The sequence below is a fragment of the Salmo trutta genome, chromosome 22, assembly GCF_901001165.1.
Source record: "Salmo trutta chromosome 22, fSalTru1.1, whole genome shotgun sequence".
Lineage (NCBI taxonomy): Eukaryota > Metazoa > Chordata > Actinopteri > Salmoniformes > Salmonidae > Salmo > Salmo trutta.
Genome location: NC_042978.1, coordinates 17,571,563 through 17,591,797, shown reverse-complemented (window position 1 = coordinate 17,591,797; position 20,235 = coordinate 17,571,563). Strand labels below are relative to the sequence as shown.

At 41.5% G+C, this 20,235-nt stretch overlaps 1 protein-coding gene across 3 annotated transcripts in view; it reads left to right on the top strand.

Annotated features, from left to right (window-relative positions):
• Positions 1 to 20,128, top strand: part of LOC115158252 (E3 SUMO-protein ligase PIAS4-A) — a 28,078-nt gene extending 7,950 nt beyond the window's left edge. For 2 of the 3 annotated variants that reach the window (XM_029706979.1, XM_029706981.1), the window contains exons 3-11: positions 813 to 897; positions 991 to 1,032; positions 3,119 to 3,209; positions 3,323 to 3,451; positions 3,711 to 3,816; positions 3,920 to 3,993; positions 4,182 to 4,342; positions 12,139 to 12,284; positions 16,361 to 19,691. In XM_029706979.1, the coding sequence (XP_029562839.1) occupies positions 813 to 897; positions 991 to 1,032; positions 3,119 to 3,209; positions 3,323 to 3,451; positions 3,711 to 3,816; positions 3,920 to 3,993; positions 4,182 to 4,342; positions 12,139 to 12,284; positions 16,361 to 16,602 (1,076 nt within the window). In that variant the 3' untranslated portion in view covers positions 16,603 to 19,691. Of the gene's footprint in view, positions 1 to 812; positions 898 to 990; positions 1,033 to 3,118; positions 3,210 to 3,322; positions 3,452 to 3,710; positions 3,817 to 3,919; positions 3,994 to 4,181; positions 4,343 to 12,138; positions 12,285 to 16,360 lie in introns of all 3 variants that reach the window. The other variant, XR_003868649.1, reaches the window with a different exon arrangement.
• Positions 20,129 to 20,235: the final 107 nt, after the last annotated feature.

Genomic DNA, 20,235 nt, shown 5'->3' with positions numbered 1-20,235 from the left:
AAGCGTCACTTCTGGAGGAAACCTGGCCCCATCCCTACGGTGAAGCATGGTGGTGGCAGCATCATACTGTGGGGATGTTTTTCAGCGGCAGGGACTGGGAGACTAGTCAGGATCGAGGGAAAGGTGAACAGAGCAAAGTACAGAGATCCTCAATGAACCTACTCCAAAGTGCTCAGAACCTCAGACTGGGGGGGAAGGTTCACCTTCCAACAGGACAACGACCCTAAGCACACAGCCAAGACAATGCAGGGGTGGCTTCGGGACAAGTCTCTGAATGTCCTTGTGAGTGGCCCAGAGCCTGGACTTGAACCCGATCGAACATCTCTGGAGAGACCTGAAAATAGCTGTGCAGCAACACTCTCCATCCAACTTGACAGAGTTTGAGAGGATTTGCAGAAAAGAATGGGAGAAACTCCCCAAATAAGGTGTGCCAAGCTTGTAGCGTCATAACCAAGAAGACTCGAGGTTGTAATCACTGCCAAAGTCACTTCAACAAAATACTGAGTAAAGGGTCTGAATACCTATGTAAATGTGATATTTCCATTTTAAAAATTTTATAAATTAGCAAACCTTTCTAAAATACTGTATTTGCTTTGTCCTTATGGGTATTGAGTGTAGATTGATGAGAAAAGTCTGTAACCTAACAATGTTGAAAAAGTTAAGGGGTCTGAATACATTCCAAAGACATTGTATATTAATGACAGAAACATGACATTACAATGAGAAGTACTAAGGACATTTTGAACATTGCGAAGCATAGTGAAGTTATGGTATGTGTATGTATCTCTTTTCTTCTGCATCTGTCCTTGTAGTTGCCCAGAACAGTGAGAAACTGCAGGACAGTCAATGCATATTTGAATTAACACAGAGCCAAGCGGACCAAGTCAGAAACTCAACGTGAGTATAACACTTTAATTCAAGTTAACTGTCTTATTCTACTGCTTGTGACTTTGAATGGGTACCATAACATTCCCTCCTTTGTTGTGTTAGTGAGCTTCGACCAGGAATGAAGGCAATCCAGGTGGTTCTTAGGTGAGTTTACAAGCGTTCTCAACTGTTCTACACATAACAGCACACCAATCCCACAATTGCATAGGTAATTTCCGGTACATACAGTTCAAGCCTATTCTAGATCAGAATAGCTAGGCTTCCATCAATTTGTTCAACCATATTCAAGTGAATATACTAACATTCAAACAAAAATTATGCACATTTTACCTGCAGTAGTGGTTTTCCATGAAATTGTCTTCTTGGTAGCCTTGAGATTAGAGAATTGGACCAGTCACTGAAAGGTCGCTGGTTTGAGTCCCAGAGCCCACAAGGTGAAAAATCTGTTGCTGTGCCCTTGAGCAACGCACTTAACCCCAATTGCTCCAGGGGCGGTGGACAATGGTGACTGTGGCATGATCCCATTCCCTATGGGTGTCTCAGGGGGAGTTGGAATATGCAAGAACACATTTTAGATGGTTTTGGCACAAAAGTCTGCAATACACTGCAAGTGTGCCCACTTTGGTCTTGGCACATGTGCTCCAGCCAACAGCTTGCAGATGCAGCATAGAGGGTAGGCTTCATTATGAGATTGTGGATCAGTGAGTTTTATTTTATTTGTCAATTGACAGTCAAGCATCAGTCATCATGCTAACAGCATAACATTTAAGGCCCTCTTTATTGGAAAGGAGCATTTAAAAATAATAATAATAATAATTTGTACCTTTTTTATTTAACTAGGCAAGTCGGTTAAGAACATTCTTATTTACAACGACGGCCAAACCTGGATGATGCTGGGCCAATTGTGTGCCGCCCTATGGGACTCCCAATCATGGCCGGTTGTGAAACAGCCTGGATTCGAACCAGGGTGTCTGTAGTGACGCCTCAAGCACTGAGATGCAGTGTTTTAGACTGCTGCGCCACTCTGGCGCATCAAGCTCGTGCACTTTCACCATCCTGTGAAGTTCATCATAGCTTTTTTTAATATATAGCCTAATACACTGCAGTGTGAATGCTTTTCCAACAGCTCATTCCAAAATCATGGGCATTAATATGGAGTTGGTCCCCCCTTTGCTGCTATAACAGCCTTCACTCTTCTGGGAAGGCTTTCCACTAGATGTTGAAAAATTGCTGCGGGGACTTGTTCCATTTAGCCATGAGCATTAGTGAGGTTGGGCGGTTAGGCCTGGCTCGCAATCGGCGTTCCAATTCATCCCAAAGGTGTTCAATGGGGTTGAGGTCAGGACTCTGAGCAGGCCAGTTAAGTTCTTCCACACTGATCTTGACAAGCTATTTCTGTATGGACCTCGCTTTGTGCATGAGGGCATTGCCACAAAGTTGGAAGCACCGAATCGTCTAGAATGTAATTGTATGCTGTAGCATTAAGATTTCCCTTCACTGGAACTAAGAGGTCTAGCCCGAACCATGAAAAACAGCCCCAGACCATTATTCCTCCTCCACCACCCAACTTTACAATTGGCACTATGCATTGGGGCAGGTAGCGTTCTCCTGGCATACGCCAAACCCAGATTCATCCATTGGACTGCCAGATGGTGAAGCGTGATTCATCACTCCAGAGAACGTGTTTCCACTGCTCTAGAGACCAATGGTGGTTGAGCTTTAGACCACTCCAGCCGATGCTTGGCATTGCGCATAGTGATCTTAGGCTTGTGTGGCTGCTCTGCCATATTCACTTGTCAGCAACGATTTTGGCTGAAATTTCAAAATCCAATCATTTGAAGGGGTGTCCACATACCTTTGTGTATATATAGTGTAGCATTTCTTGACTGCAACATGGTTATTCTATCAAAAAATGTGCATCAAAGCATTTCTACTGTATTTGTCACATGGTCTATTTCACAGATTAGAAAAATTATTCATCCGTCTATTGTATTTTGTTCTGTCGACATTTAGAAAGTTTACAGACGATTATACAGTTTCCTCTACTGTGTCCTTTATCAACTTTATCAAGTCCCAACAAAACAGTGTACATTTTATGTGTGTATTGAATGACAAATCTGACCACCACAACCATTGGCTGAATGGCTGTGTTTAAGAGGATTACATATGTTGCCATCTAACACTGATAACCATTGATAACCTCCTGTGCTGTTGCTATGATCCTTTACAGAATCTGTTATACAGACTCCATCGGTGTCCAGGAAGATCAGTACCCTCCCAATATTGCTGTCAAAGTCAACCAGTCCTACTGTCATGTACCAGTAAGTAGTCAAGCTGGTGAATCCCATGCCCTCAGGCAAACAAACCAACCAACAAATCAGAAGAAAATGCCAATATCTTGGTTGCTAAACATGTCTATATTTGTTCTGCACAGGGTTACTATCCGTCTAATAAGCCAGGTGTGGAACCGCGTCGTCCCTGTCGCCCAGTCAACATCACACCCTGGTTACACCTCTCCACTGCCACCAACCGGGCCACTGTCACATGGGGCAACTTCGGCAAGGTCAGTCTCTGGTTGAAACTTTACATTGTTATTTTAGAACCTTGCCAAGAGGCGATGCCTTTTGCACATCTAAAGTAAACTCTGTGATGTACGCAATGTAATTGCAAGCTGTTTTGATTCATTTCCATGGCAAGTATTTGAAATGGTGTGGTTGTTTTTGGCAGCTGTCTAAATGTTGACAGCTTCAGATGATATCTGCTGCTATTTCCAGTGTGTTCATTCTGTTCAGTGCTCACTCATGTCCTCTCGTCCTGTGCAGCGCTACTCGGTGGCAGTGTATTTAGTGCGGGTCTTCACATCAGCAGAGCTCTTCAGCCAACTTAAACACTGCTCAGTGGAGAGTGCAGAACGCTGTCGGGAACGCAGTAAGTGGCCTCACCATTTTTCTCTTTCATGCTTTATTGCATTTTAGTAATGTTTACACCTGTGTTGTGTGACGTTGAACTAGTTTCTTTCTGTTGTGTCCAGTCCAGGACAAGCTACGCTTTGATCCAGAGAACGAGATCGCCACCACAGGGCTACGGGTGTCCCTCATCTGTCCTGTGAGGATCTGCACTCTCACCACAAGCCATATCCACCCAGTCATGCTTTCATTTCTTATTAAAGAGCAAGTCTCAAACCTTTCAGTTGTTACTGACCTAAACCACAACACGAGGAACAGGCTACCACCCACCATTTGTCTACAGCCTAATGCTCATAACATACCTCCTTTTCCTCTTCCTCCTCTCAGCTAGTGAAGATGCGGATTGGAGTGCCGTGTCGGGTGCTCACCTGTGCCCACTTGCAGTGTTTCGATGCCATCTACTTCCTGCAAATGAATGAGAAGAAGCCCACGTGGACCTGCCCTGTGTGTGACAAACAGGCTCCCTTTGAGCTGCTCACCATCGATGGGTAAGTAAGGCATGCTGAGGCTTGTCACTTACCAACAGCACCACTACTACTCACTCTCCAGGAATTTGAGAACCACTCTTCCTTTTAAAGGTCTTTGCATGGGTTAGAATTTTTGGAGCATTTTTTTTGACACCTAAAACTTGCAATGGCCTACCTACACTGGGCTACATTTTACATCCTCTTATTGAGGACCTGGATCATTTCTCCAGTTTCTCTGGACTAAAACCCAACTATGGTAAGCGTACTATATTACGGATGGAGTCTCTAAAAGATACAAACTGTATGAATTGAATTTTTTTCAATCTACACACAATACCCCATAATGACAAAGCAAAAACAGGTTTTCAGAAATGTTTGCAAATGTATTAAAAATAAAAACATACCTTATTTACACACAATACCTGTCAAAAGTTTGGACACACCTATACATTCAAGGGTTTTTCTTTATTTTTACTATTTTCTACATTGTAGAATAATAGTGAAAACAAACTATAAAATAACACACTGAGTCATGTAGTAACCAAAAAAAGTGTTAAACAAATCAAAATATATGTTATATTTGAGATAGTAGCCACCCTTTGCCTTGATGACAGCTTTGCATTCTCTCAACCAACTTCATAAGGTAGTCACCTGGAATGTATTTCAAGTAACAGGTGTGCCTTGTTAAAAGTTAATTTGTTGAATTTATTTCCTTAATGCGTTAGAGCCAATCAGTTGTGTTTTGACAAGTTAGGGGTGGTATATAGAAGGTAGCCCTATTTGGTAAAATACCAAGTCCATATTATGGTAAGAACAGCTCAAATAAGCAAAGAGAAATGACAATCCATCATTACTTTAAGACATGAAGGTCAATCAATCCGGAACATTTCAAGAACTTTGAACGTTTCTTCAAGTACAGTCGCAAAAATCATCAAGCGCTATGACAAGGACCGCCACAGGAAAGGAAGACCCAGAGTTACCTCTGCTGCAGAGGAAAAGTTCCTTAGTTACCAGCCTCCAGAAATTGCAGCACAAATAAATGCTTCAGAGTTCTAGTAACAGACACATCAACTGTTCAGAGGACACTACGTGAATCAGGCCTTCATGGTCGAAAAGGAGACCAATAAGAGACTTGCTTGGGCTAAGAAACACGAGCAATGGACATTAGATGGTGGAAATCTGACCTTTTAGTCCAACCACCGTGTCTTTGTGAGACGTAGAGTAGCTGAACGGATGATCTCCGCATGTGTGGTTCCCACCGTGAAGCGTGGGGGTGCGTTGCTGGTGACACTGTCAGTGATTTATTTAGAATTCAAGGAACCAGGTGAAGCTGGTTTCTCAACCAGGTGAAGCTGGTTGAGAAAAGGCCAAGAGTGTACAAAGCTGTCAAGGCAAAGGGTGGCTACTTTGAAGAATCTCAAATATAAAAGTATATTTTGTTTTGTTAAACACTTTTTTTGGTTACTACATGATTCCATGTGTGTTTTCGTAATTTGTCTTCACTATTCTACAATGTAAAAAATAAATAAAAACCCTTGAATGAGTAGGTGTGTCAACTTTTGACTGGTACTGTAAGCATTCAGACCCTTTGCTATGAGACTCGAAATTGAACTCCGGTGCATCCTGTTTCCATTGATCATCCTTGATGTTTCTATGACTTGATTGGAGTTGCCCGGCCCAACTGAGCAATCGGGGGAGAAGGGCCTTGGTCAGGGTGGTGACCAAGAACCTGATGGTCACTCAAACAGAGCTCCAGAGTTCCTCTTTGGAGAGAGAACCTTAAAGAAGGACAACCATCTCTGCAGCACTCCACTAATCAGGCCTTTATGGTAGTGGCCAGAAGGAAGCCACTCCTCAGTAAAATACACATGACAGCCCGTTTGGAGTTTGCCAAAAGGCAACTAAAGGACTATCAGATAATGGCGCCGGAGGTAATGGCTGCAGTTTTACGGGCTCCTAACCGACTATGCTATTTAGTTTTTTTTCGCATTGTAACTTATTTTGTACGTAATGTTGCTTCTACCATCTCTTATGACCGAAAAGAGCTTCTGGATATCAGAACAGCAATTACTCACCTCGAACTTGGCAAATATTTATTTATTTAATAAAGTCTGATGCAGCTGATGTGAAGAATATACTGCTTCCTCGAGACCAGGCCCAAATCCATAATTTGCGTCAAGAAAAGACAGAAATGTACAGACTTCAACGCGAGCCTACCAGCCGAGCTAAATGCCTTTTTTTTATGCTCACTTCGAGGCATGCAACACTTAAGCATGCATGAGAGCACCGGCTGTTCCAGACGACTGTGTGATTACCTTCTCCATAGCCGACGTAAGCAAGACCTTTTTAAACAGGTCAACATTCACAAGGCCGCCGGGCCAGAGGGATTACTAGGACGTCTACTCGGAGCATGCGCGGACCAACTGGCAAGTGTCTTCACTGACATTTTCAACCTCTCCCTGACCGAGTCTGTAATGCCTACATGTTTCAAGCATACCACCCTAGTCTCTGTGCCCAAGAAAGCAAAGGTAACCTGCCTAAATGACTACCGCCCCATAGCACTCACTTCTGTAGCCATGAAATGCTTTGAAAGGCTGGTCATGGCTCACATCAACACCATCATCCCGGAAACCCTAGACCCACTCCAATTCGCATACCGCCCCAACAGATCCACAGATGACACAATCGCACTCCACACTGCCCTTTTCCACCTGGACAAAAGGACCACCTATGTGAGAAGGCTGTTCATTGACTACAGCTCTGTGTTCGACGACATTGTGCCCACAAAGCTAAGGACCCTGGGACTAAACACCTCCCTCTGCAACTGGATCCTGGACTTCCTGACGGGCCACCCCCAGGAGATAAGGGTAGACAACACCTCTGCCACGCTGATCCTCAACACTGGGGCCCCTCATGGGTAAGTGCTTAGTCCCCTCCTGTACTCCCTGTTCACCCACGACTATGTGGCCAGGCACGACTCCAACACCATCATTAAGTTTGCTGGTGACCCAACAGTGGTAGGCCTGATCACCGACAACGATGAGACAGCCTGTAGGGAGACGGTCAGAGACCTGGCAGTGTGGTTCCAGGACAACAACCTCACCCTCAATGTGACTAAGACAAAGGAGCTGATCGTGGACTACAGGAAATGGAGGACTGAACACGCCCCATTCACATCGATGGGGATGTAGTGGAGCGTGTTGAGAGCTTCAAGTTCCTTGGTGGCCACATCACCAACAAACTATCATAGTCCAAACACACCAAGACAGTTGTGAAGAGGGCATGGCAACACCTCCCCAGATCCTCAAAAGTTCTACAGCTGCACCATCGAGAGTATCCTGACCACTGCTTGGCATCTGACCCTAAGGCGCTACAGAGGGTAGTGCGAACAACCCAGTACATCACTGGGGCTTCCTGCAATCCAGGAGTTATATACTAGGCGGTGTCGGAGGAAGGCCCAAAAATTGTCAGACTCGAGTCACCCAAGTCATAGACTGTTCACTCTGCTACTGCACGGCAAGCGGTCCTTAACAGCTTCTACCCCCCAAGCCATAAGACTGCTGAACAATTAATCAAATGGCCACCGGACTATTTACATTGTTTTTACACTGCTGCTACTCGCTGTTTATCACTTTACCCCTACCTACATGTACAAAAACTCCGTTGTTGGTTAAGGGCTTGTAAGTAAGCATTTCACGGTAAGGTCTACACCCTTTGTATTCGGAGCATGTAACAAATAAGATTTGATTTGATCAGACCATGAGAAACAAGATTCTCTGGTCTGATGAAACCAAGATCTCTTTGGCCTGAATGCCAAGCGTCACGTCTGGAGGAAACCTGGCACCATTCCTACGGTGAAGCGTGATGGTGACAGCATCATGCTGTGGGGATGTGTGTCAGCGGCAGGGACTGAGAGACTAGTCAGGATCGAGGGATAGGTGAACAGAGCAAAGTACAGAGATCCTCAATTAACCTGCTCCAGAGGGCTCAGGACCTCAGACTGGTGGGGAAGGTTCACCTTCCAACAGGACAACGACCCTAAGCACACAGCCGAGACAGTGCAGGAGTGGCTTCGGGACAAGTCTCTGAATGTCCTTGAGTGGCCCAGCCAGAGCCCGGACTTGAACCCTATCCAAAATCTCTGGAGAGACCTGAAAATAGCTGTGCAGCAACGCTCCCCATCCAACCTGACAGCTCTTGAGGATCTGCAAAGAAGAATGGGAGAAACTCCCCAAATAAAGTTGTGCCAAGCGTGTAGTGTCATACCCAAGAAGACTCCAGGCTGTAATCGCTTCCAAAGGTGCTTCAACAAAATACTGAATAAAGGGTCTGAATACTTATGTAAATGTAATAATGAAACATTTCTAAAAAAAATTTTTTTGCTTTGTCATTATGGGGTATTGTGTGTAGATAAGGGGAAAACAACTATTTAATCCATTTAAGAGTAAGGCTTAACAAAATGTGGAAGAAGTCAAGGGGTCTACTTTGAGTGCAATGCATTCTGTTCATGTTTTATGATAAACTTGGGCAAATGTAATTTAATACATTTAGTTGAATCCCTGCTAAGGTCAATAAGCTAAAAATAATATATATATTCTTGAATTCCGTTTTAATGCCTGGATTCCGTGAGTGCTAATTATCATATTTGAACCAGAATGAGGCTCTGTTGTTCCTGCAGTGATTCACCATCTTCGTCAAATGTTTTCATAATTTATCGGCAGCTAATCTCCACTAAAGCCTAGGCCAACCAGTAGCCTATGCAAATTAGAGAGCCAAATGAACGACACTTAGCGATGCAGTTTGGTAGGCTACACTGACTGACAAAACGAGTCACTCACTTTAGCAACCAGAGTTTTGTATATAATGACGAGATGCTCATTTCTCCACCCTAGCAATGGGAGTCGTTGTCCCAAAAGCAGGAAGGTAGGCGACAAGTTTAGGTCCAAAATAAAGCTAATAGAAACACATTGGGCTTATTTTGGAAAGATTTTGGCGAGAGTGAAACCTCTCGCTTCGCCTCTTCCTCTCTGCTGCGTTTCTCTGTCATCGTTAGGATAGGCGCCTGTCAGTCACATAGCTATCAATAGATGGCTAGAAGATGCATTCCAGCAGGAGGGCTCGACCGGACTTGTGAATTAAACTTTTTTAAATGAAAAGTAGCCTAATTAATATGAAGTGGAAAATATAACCCGCTGATTTAGCCGGCGCTAATGGAAAACACTTAAGTCAATGTATTGAAATTGAAGTTTTATCCTAATTTCAATGTTTACAACGCTGGTTACAATTATATTACCTTTTTTTTATGTAATATCACCAATGCGCATTGGTCCCCGATTCAAATGTTTAACTGGTTAAATGTAATCTACGTAATCCCCAAAGGTAATTATTTAGATGGCCATAAACTATGACTAGTAATGCTGCATACTCCAAGAAAGGTTAAAATCTCACCTTTCTGGTAAAAATAGTTAAATTGCTGAGGTGTAGTCATTTGAGGACAAGCTCAAGTACACAGTACAAATGTGATAAAAATGAAGTATTTGATGTATTTCCTATTCAACTGAATAAGGCTTGAAACGACTTGTGCTTTCTAAATATAATAATTTATAAAATGACCTAACTATAAGAGTTCACCTTCCTTATAACTGTAACATACATATTTATATGTTTAGTGTTATAAGGTGCATATTTTCTAAAGGTCTCTCTTGATCAAAATGTCTGACCCTATCGCTGTGAACGTCACACATAGCTCTAGCTTGGGTTCCTGAACTCGTTAGGAACTCTCCTTTCATCTCATATTGATCTTGTCTGTCTATGACAGTGTTTTTGTTTAAAATCGATTAATTTTACATTTGATAAAGTTGGCTATATATCGAATGTGCTAGAGGGACGAAACCACTCTCCTGCTGTGCTACGATGTGACGTAGGGTTCAGCAAGGAGTTGGACAGTCAGAAGAGCAAATTAAATGGTAAGAGGGACATCTCAGCTTCAAGTTGTTAGATTTTACATCCTACTTCACATAGGCGGATGAGATGTACTCCTGTGTCTGAGAATCAGAGCTACCGCTCAATGCAAGCCATTTCGATCTACGGTGTCAGAACGGAACTGGTACCAGAACCATGCAGGTCTCCTAAACAGCGGAATTTATATTTAGAGAGTTAAGATACAAGTGCATCGATCCGCGGACCCAAACCAATAAAAATACAAAAAATCTGAAAAATCTGTTCACATGTTATGAATCGCCGTTTCACAAAAATGATTTGCTCATATCACATTATTTCTACTTTCTGAAAATACTTCCTCTTTTGTGACAACTGATGCGTCCTCTCTCATTCAGTGTCAAACTCCATTCAACTGTGTAGACAGTCCTTGATCTTTCAGTCATTTTGCATGCCAAACAACCCCAGGCCTAGTCAAACTGCGCACTGTGCCCAGCTTTGCGCACTGACCAACGTGAGGTAGGCAGCCTGTTCCTGATCTAGCACATCTGCTTGGTACCTTCAGCATTCAAATGCTAAAATGGCTTGCGTGATATTAAGCTTTATTAGTTGAGTGACGACCTGTGTAATTTGCTAGGTTAATGTTATCTGTCCGCTGTTGAAAATGTGTTTAACTTTTATTCCAGTAAGATACTGGAGACACAACTCATCTGGCTATAGCTGCTAAACGGGGCTTACAATAGATTTTATTTTGATGTTTCAGCAATAGGTTTGATAGTTTAAAGATAATCTGTTTATGGTCATTTTTATATATACAGGGTAAAGTTAATAATTTCATAATGAAGACAGCAATCACTTTTGCAAGGCGCACTGCAAATGCCTGAAGCAAGAGAAGAGAAGTTCTCTGTAAAACTTCCAAACTGTCAAAACCATTTGAGATTGGGGGTGAAATCCAAAGTTGTGCTATGTCTTCATTGGCTAGGTCATAGCTAATTTTTGGAAATGATAAATATTGATACATTAGTAGCTAAAACACAATCTGCAAAAATTCTAGAACCAAAGTGGGAGGACAAAAACATATGCTACATTGCCCCCCTCCCTAATCTGGTAGTAGGGTGGTAGATGCCTAGGCTCCCTTATGGCTCAGCTCACGTTCCTACATAATACATACACCATAGACATAATCCTCCTTGTCCCCCATGCCGTGGACCCTGCTGACTTCCCCTTCTCGCTGGTGCTGCTGTGGGCCGGGGAGTTGCTGTACGCCTCAGGTATGGAGATGTATACTCAATACAAAAGTATAAGCAACTCATCACAGCTCTGCCACAAACATGGAAGAGGCATTTACTCAAAAGAGAAAAGAATGAATGTCTGCCGCCAATCAAAAAACTTGTATGGCTAAAAAGACTAGTATAAATCGCATAATGTATCAGTACCACTTAAAGTCGAGAGGTTTGACAACTATACTGCATCAAATTCAAGATAGTTAGGAACCGATTTGATGTCCCAATACCATGGCATCGGGTTTATCAGATAAAAAAAAATATTTGACTCATCAAAGTTCTTTTCAATTTAAACTATATACATTTCTCGCCACAAAAATAATGCTCAATATATGGGGCATTGAACAGTCAGCCCGTGCAGATTCTGCCACGAGGAAACAATCAATAGAGCATCTCTTTTGATACTGTCGCTTTTGATTTGTTGAGTCATAATGTCCAGCACAAATAGAAACTATATATAGCTTATTTCCACAAACTTCCTTAAAATGTATATCTAATATTTGAGAGTTGTGTGTTGTGGGACACATCCAATCCCTGCTTGTGTGTCCTGATATGATATGTACTTATTTGCCTGACTCTTTGTCTCCGTGTGTCCAGGCTGGCATCTGAGATCTTAAAGGAGACCCATGAGGACATTGAGGAGATTGAATATCTGACTGACGGTTCATGGAGAGCCATTCGAGATGAGAAGGAGAGGGAGAGGGAACGGAGCAACACTCCCGACTATCCTGTAGTGGATATATGTAAGTGCATGTCAAATGGGGCTGGGTGGTATGGGCAAAATATCATGATATTTGTAGAAAAAAAAGGTATGTCTGCATTTTGTCTTTGAATGATAAAAGTTCTAAATATGATTTGAGTAGTCCATGACCCTAGGGGGGCAACACATATACATTCTAAGTGATTTTCAATGGGTCTTTCTCAATTCTGATTTGTTTTATACTGTTCAATTTAACTTCAACCGCCAACAATGTCTGCATTTTCATCAATTTCTACATTGCCTGCACTCATTTGTTATCATTTCCACACTGTGCCACGTAGGGCTGCATGATATTGGCAAAAAATCAAGCCCTAATATTGCTATTTGACTTTGCAATTTAGATCAAAACACTTGAGTGAACTGTTGGAATCATGGCCATAGAATAATTATTCTGTTGTAGTGGGCAGTACTTTGAATACAGTGTTTGAAATGACAACGAATGAAATGAAAAAGGATAAAGCCAGGGAGGAATTATTTTGACAGGGTAGTAACCAAGTTAAGCTCAGTGTTTCCCAGGAGACCCTAATTTAGATATTACTTTACATGGTTTATCTTAATGTAGCTAGATACTGTTGCACAAACATGCTGATCTAGGCCTACACCAGCACTGCTATCTGTTTGTTTTAGTTAGCTACGTTTGTTCTGACACTGAAAAGACAAAAAGACAAACTAGCTATTTGCAGACAGTACAATACATTATCAGTTTGTAATTCTAGAACGCTTGTGGATTTATATTTTAAGAAGAAAAGTGTAACGCCGTATCATTGTCACCAACATCTGACCATGCAGCAAGTGCTCGTGACTGTGGTCGAGCAAAAACGTGTCTCCTTGAGTGACTGGGAAGGGCTTGGTGTGTACGTGCAGAAGGAGTAGGGTGAGAAACAACTCAAGTAGCAAATGGAGTAAACTATAAAAAACTGGTGGCGTATCACATTTTAACAAACCAAACATTGAAATACCGTTATAGAAGGTAAAGTAAAAACCCAAACCGGTCCGTGCATCAATACCGGTGTGTGTATATAGTAAAATATGGTATTCTGCCCGGCCCTAATGTCAAATATTTCCATTTTAGCTCTTACAGACTGATTTTGATACTTAGTGCTTTCGGAAAGTATTCAGACCCCTTGACTTTTTCCACATTTTGTTACAGCCTTATTCTAAAATGGATTAAATAAACATAATAATCTACAGCGAACTACACACAATACCCCATAATGACAAAGTGCAAATGTATAAGAAATAAAGATACCCTATTTACATAAGCATTCAGACCCTTTGCTATGAGACTCAAACTTGAGCTCAGGTGCATCCTGTTTCCATTGATCATCCTTGATGTTTCTACAACTTGATTGGAGTCCACCTGTGGTAAATTCAATTGATTGGACATGATTTGGAAAGGCACAAACCTGTCTATATAAGGTCCCACAGTTGACAGTGCATGTCAGAGCAAAAACCAAGTCATGAGATTGAAGGAATTGTCCGTAGAGCTCCAAGACAGGATTGTGTCGAGGCACAGATCTGGGGAAGGGTACCAAAACAATTCTGCAGTATTGAAGGTCCCCAAGAACACAGTGGCCTCCATCATTCTTAGATGGAAGAAGTTTGGAACCACCAAGACTCTTACTAGAGATGGCCGCCTGGCCCAACTGAGCAATCGGGGAGAAGGACCTTGGTCAGGGAGGTGACCAAGAACCCAATGGTCGCCTAGAGTTCCTCTGTGGAGATGGTTGTCCTTATGGAAGGTTCTCCCATCTCTGCAGCACTCTACCAATCAGGCCTTTATGGTAGAGTGGCCAGACGGAAGCCACTCCTCAGTAAGAGGCACATGACAGCCCGCTTGGAATTTGCCAAAAGGCACCTAAAGGAAATTTATTTTTATTTTTTTTGATATTTCAATTTCTAAACCTGTTTTTGCTTTGTCATTATGGGTATTGTGTGTAGATTGATGGCGGGAAAAAAACAATTTTAATTAATTTTAGAAGAGGTCTACCGATTATGATTTTTTCCCTCAGTGCCGATTATTGGAGGCCCAAAAAGCCGATACCGATTTTAGTCGGCCGATATTTTTTGGGGTGTGTAATAATGACAATTACAACAGTACTGAATGAACACTTATTTTAACTTAATACATTTTAGCCTCAAATAAATAATGAAACATGTTCAATTTGGTTTAAATAATGCAAAAACAAAGTGTTGGAGAAGAAAGTAAAAGTGCAATATGTGCCATGTAAGAAAGCTAACGTTTAAGTTCCTTGCTCAGAACATGAGAACATAATGAAAGCTGGTGGTTCCTTTTAACATGAGTCTTCAATATTCCCAGGTAAGATGTTTTAGGTTGTAGTTATTATAGGAATTATAGGACTATTTCTCTCTACGATTTCTATTTCATATACCTTTTGACTATTGGATGTTCTTATAGGCACTTTAGTATTGCCAGTGTAACAGTATAGCTTCCGTCCCTCTCCTCGCTCCTACCTGGGCTTGAACCAGGAACACATCGACAACAGCCACCCTCGAAGCAGCGTTACCCATGTAGAGGAAGGGGAAACAACTACTCCAAGTCTCAGTGCGAGTGAAGTTTGAAACGCTATTAGCGCGCATCTGGCTAACTAGCTAGCCATTTCACATGGGTTACACAAGCCTCGTCTTGGGAGTTGACAGGCTTGAAGTCATAAGACGCGCAATGCATTGCAAAGGGCTGCTGGCAAAACGCACGAAAGTGCTATTTTGAATGAATGCTTACGAGCCTGCTGCTGCCTACCACTGCTCAGTCAGACTGCTCTAGACTTAATTATAACACAATAACACACAGAAACACGAGCCTTAGGTCATTAATATGGTCGAATCCGGAAACTATCATCTCGAAAACAAAACGTTATTCCTGTTACATTGCACAACCCTCAATGTTATGTCATAATTACATAAAATTCTGGCAAATTAGTTTGCAACGAGCCAGGCGGCCCAAACTGTTGCATATACCCTGACTGCGTGCAATGAACTCAAAATGACACAATTTCACCTGGTTAATATTGCCTGCTAACCTGGATTTCTTTTAGCTAAATATGCAGGTTTAAAAATATATACTTCTGTGTATTGATTTTAAGAAAGGCATTGATGTTTATGGTTAGGTACAGTCGTGCAACGGTTGTGCTTTTTTCGCAAATGCTATTTTGTTAAATCATCCCCGTTTGGCGAAGTCTGCTGTCTTTGTTAGGAAGAAATAGTATTCACACAGTTCGCAACGAGCCAGGCGGCCCAAACTGCTGCATATACCCTGACTCTGTTTGCAAGAGAAGTGACACATTTTCCCTAGTTAAAAGAAATTCATGTTAGCAGGCAATATTAACTAAATATGCAGGTTTAAAAATATACACTTGTGTATTGATTTTAAGAAAGGCATTGATGTTTATGGTTGGAGCAACGTGTACCTAAGCGATTATATGCAACGCAGGACAGGCTAGATAAACTAGTAATATCATCAACCATGTGTAGTTAACTAGTGATTATGATTGTTTTTTATAAGATAAGTTTAATGCTAGCTAGAAACTTACCTTGGCTTCTTATGCATTCGCGTAACCTCGTGGAGTGCAATGTAAAGCAGGTGGTTAGAGCGTTGGACTAGTTAACCGTAAGGTTGGAAGATTGAATCCCTGAGCTGACAAGGTAAAAATCTGTCATTCTGCCCCTGAACAAGGCAGTTAACCCACCGTTCCTAGGCCATCATTGAAAATAAGAATGTGTTCTTAACTGACTTGCCTAGTTAAATAAAGGTGTAAACATTTTTTTAAGAAATCGGCGGCCAAAAATACCGATTTCCGATTGTTATGAAAACTTGAAATCGGCCCTAATTAATCGGCCATTACGATTAATCGGTCGACCTCTACATTTTAGAATAAGGGTGTAACTTAGAAGTGGAAAAAGTCAAGGGTTTCTGAATACTTTCAGAATGTTCTAAGTTATACGCCATGCTTTGTAGGTCATTTATTTTAGATTATATCTTCTTTTTTTTTTTATAGCATTGGTTTGTAATAGTGTTCACTTGTTCCCCCTCCCTCCCAGGTGTTCCTGAGGCGAACGGCCACTCCCCAGCCCACAGCAGCACCAGCCAGACAGGGAAGTCAGGAGCAGGGTCCACGGCGGGGGGAACGGGCGGAGGAGTGGTGGTAGATCTGACTCTGGACTCGGAGGAGGAGGGGGGAGGGGCTAGAGGAGACAGCGACGACACTGAGGACAGCCAGGACAGCCCCGCCCCCAAGAGGGGCCGATACGACTATGACAAGGACCTGGTCACTGCCTACTGACTGGCGGACTGACCCCACAAACTGAGAGAGAGGGTTGGGCTTGATTGGAGGACAGGAAATCATTAGTCCCTACTGCATCCCCTGCCTGCCCGCCTGCCCCCACTTCTCTGGCGTTTATCCACACACACACACTCTCATACATGCACTGTCATCCTCTGGAGTGGTTAGGCTTCATCTATACACCACTGGAAACAACTGCTCCCTAACACTTGTGGCTCACCCCTCCCAGCATTCTGTATCCTCCCTCCTTAGAGACAATTTAAAATGATAACCTCTCAAACTATTCCCCCTCCATCTCCTTGTACTTTGTATTTGACTTGAATTTAAGGCTCTCAAAGCCACAAGCATTTGGTGTTTCGCCACTTTTTGTGATCGCAGGCAATGGGAGATATGGAGCATCATCGTTGTTCAGTCGTAAGAGGTCAAGATAACCTATATGAAGAATTTGTGACTCGAGTCACAGACTAGATCTTTCTGGAATATGATGAAATTGAACACCCCAACTTTCTTTCTGTTTAATTCATTCAGACAATGAAGACAAAGCAAATGGGCTCTAACAGTATTTCAAATGGTTTAAGTCAGAAAATCCCTAAAAATGATTGGTTTGATGATACTTCCCCCATTTAATTTTGTCCTTAGATGATGACAACCTACCTCAGTCATACAGAGAGAGTAGCACCTGAACTATGGTTGCTATAGTATTTTAACAAGAGGGTCTACTTTTTTCTTTTTTCGCTCGCATCACTTAAAAATAAAGAAATCCATTAAACATTTTATACAACTTGTACGGCCCAAATAGGGAATAGGTTATGGGAAGCAGAGTCATGTTCATTAGGGCACAATAGCAACATGTTAGTTTTTTTTTATGGTTTATAATGGAAAATGAGTACTTCCCTGTTTGAGTGTTTTTGTTTTGTGCTGAATATGACCCAGGAGTGCTGTATCTTTGAGAAGTTATTGTAAGTACTCCCCACTGCATTGAAATATATACGATTTCAGTTGGTGTCTGAATAGCTACACAGTATGACAAGCAATTGTCATAGTGGCGGGTAAGCAGAGACCAGCAGTTATCGTTTGAGGTTTTGGAACATAATCTTTTCAGATTCTGTCCAATGTTCTGTGTTGCCAGTGTTGTTCATATTGATCAAGGAAACTAATACAGCATGGATTATTTTCACCTGCCCATTTATTGTCAGTTAAACGTTGGATAGTCTGAGACTAAACACTGCTGCATTCAACCTTCTTCCCCCTAAATCATGAGAGCTTTACAGTGTTTTGAACCAGGTAAATTTTTCTTTCAGTTTCTTAAATTTGTTCATTAAAAAAAAAAAAAAAGATTGAACAAGGCACTTGACTAAAGAATGTCATAAATATTAGTATCGACACAAAACTGGTCAAAACCATGTTGAGGCAATTGTGCCAAAGCAGATTTGTCAATTATCTCTTGTTGCAAGGTCAGATTTGGGTGCCTTTTTTTGTTTTGAGTTTAGATTGGTGGAGGCTGGAGCCCACAGTTTCGCTATTTGAACTGGTCTACACAGGAAGTCCCAGTAAGAAAATACATTATTTAAGACGATTTGTCATTATTTACTGTTTTTTTTTTTTTTTTTTTTTTTTACAGAGTGGGGGACTTAAGGAGGGATGTATCTCCAGATGTGGAATGGTATCGATTTGTGAGTGTCGACATCCTTTTGACTTAATTGTCTTTGTCTAAAGTATAGTATTTATTGATAATTGATTGCGTCACAACTTTGTTTTATTTGAAAGGCAGTTTGTATTAAATTGTACATATGTGGCAATCAAGAGTGCTGTACCAGAGCCATTTATATATGGCTTTGTACTGTACACAAGTTCCCAGTAAGGGGTAGCAGAACACTTACGAAGCTGGAACTTTTTTTGTGATTGAATACGTGGCAAACTGAATGATCCAGGCTCAAGGCACTGCCGTCGTTAGACATGTCCCTTTCCATCTGAGTAAACTGAGTTCTAACCAATAACACATTCTGCCTCTTCCCAGTTCAATGATATTACACTCAAATTAGCCTTTATTATTGCATAGGCCCTAGATGAATGTCCTCTCTACAGGTAGTTTAAACAATACATCAGTAATGACTGCTTCAGATTAGCCTTTTCCACAGGCACAGTTCAAATTGTAGTAAACATTGTTAATCTTTTGGGTTCCAACGGTTGCTGAGACCTACAAAAAAATAAAAACATTTTCGTTCCTGGTCATTAGATTCCTCACCCCAGCGATAGTCCCCGTTTTTTAATTTGTGCTGTTTATGGTATTTGTTTACTTTCAGGATTTTATAGAACAGTCTGTTGTAAATTCCTAGAATCTCTGAAATGGTATTGGTAATACATGCATTTGACTATAGCGTAAGCATATTGACATTTTGTAATCATCCTGAATTCAGACTTGCATAGACACTCAGTACTGTATGAGTAAGCCATTTTGTGGAAGATGTAGTAGTATACCTAATCTAATAATGAGATGGTATTGACTGAGGAAACGTATGGGATCTTGTCTTCCACTTTTCTGCAGTACTCATGACATTTCAAGCTTGCGGATATTATACCGATAGGTGAGTTCTGAAACCATTATAGGTAACCCGCATGGTTTGATGGCACTTTCTGTCAAAGAACCCCAAACCGTAGTGGTGTCCCTGAATATGACCATAGTTGTATGATTCATGCATTTTAAGCAACATGTTATTACGTCTAGCAGAATTTCATCTTCAACTAAGCCGATCTATCCAACAAATTACTCTACAGATTTGAATCACATTGTTTTAATTTATAAGTGTAGAACATCACTGCGCAGATAGATTTCCTCAAGCTTTTTCATATTGCGAGAGAGAGGTGAAGTACAGGTTGTTTCTGAGGAACTGAGCAAGATGGTGAAACCTGGGTTAGGGTCCAGAGTGGGTTTTAAGCAAATGGTGGATCAGGTCTTGATGGTGGCATTCCTTATTATAACTGCTTAAGGTAGCATGGGCAGGGCTTGCAATCCATTATGTAAATGTTTTGTTTGTCTTTTATATCTTCATATTAAAAGACAATACAATTAAAATATTTTATTAAGCTTCGAATCGCCTCCAGTTGTTACAAAAGTCAGACACAATAAAATCACAAATACCAGTATTGGAACTGATGCCACTTTAGGGGTAAGAGGTGGTTGGGTCATCACTAGTTACCACAGCCACAAAGTCAATTATGGCTAATCATTGCCTAGTTCTACAATTTAACTTATTACAATCTGACTTTAACCTTATGCCTAACCTTAAAACCAAAAAGCAAATGTTTGTTTTCATGAGTTTTTACGGTATAGCCATTTGACTTTGGCTGTGGTAACTAGTGACAACCAGATGGGGTTGAGGTGTAGATTGGTGTGACATCCTTTATCTGATGCTGGGGCCTCAGGGACACATTTGTCTCCTTTTCAAAAAGAACTGTACAATTCAAAATCATATTCTAACACCTGTTATTGACTTGTGGAATTAATTAAACCTTTTTTTTTCTTTTTTATCGAATTGTCTGCTAAGTCATGTTAGCTTGAAAAGTAACAAGTTCCTTCTGGAAAAATAAAAGTTATTCAAAACAGATCATGATCAAATTACTTTTGCCAGTTTT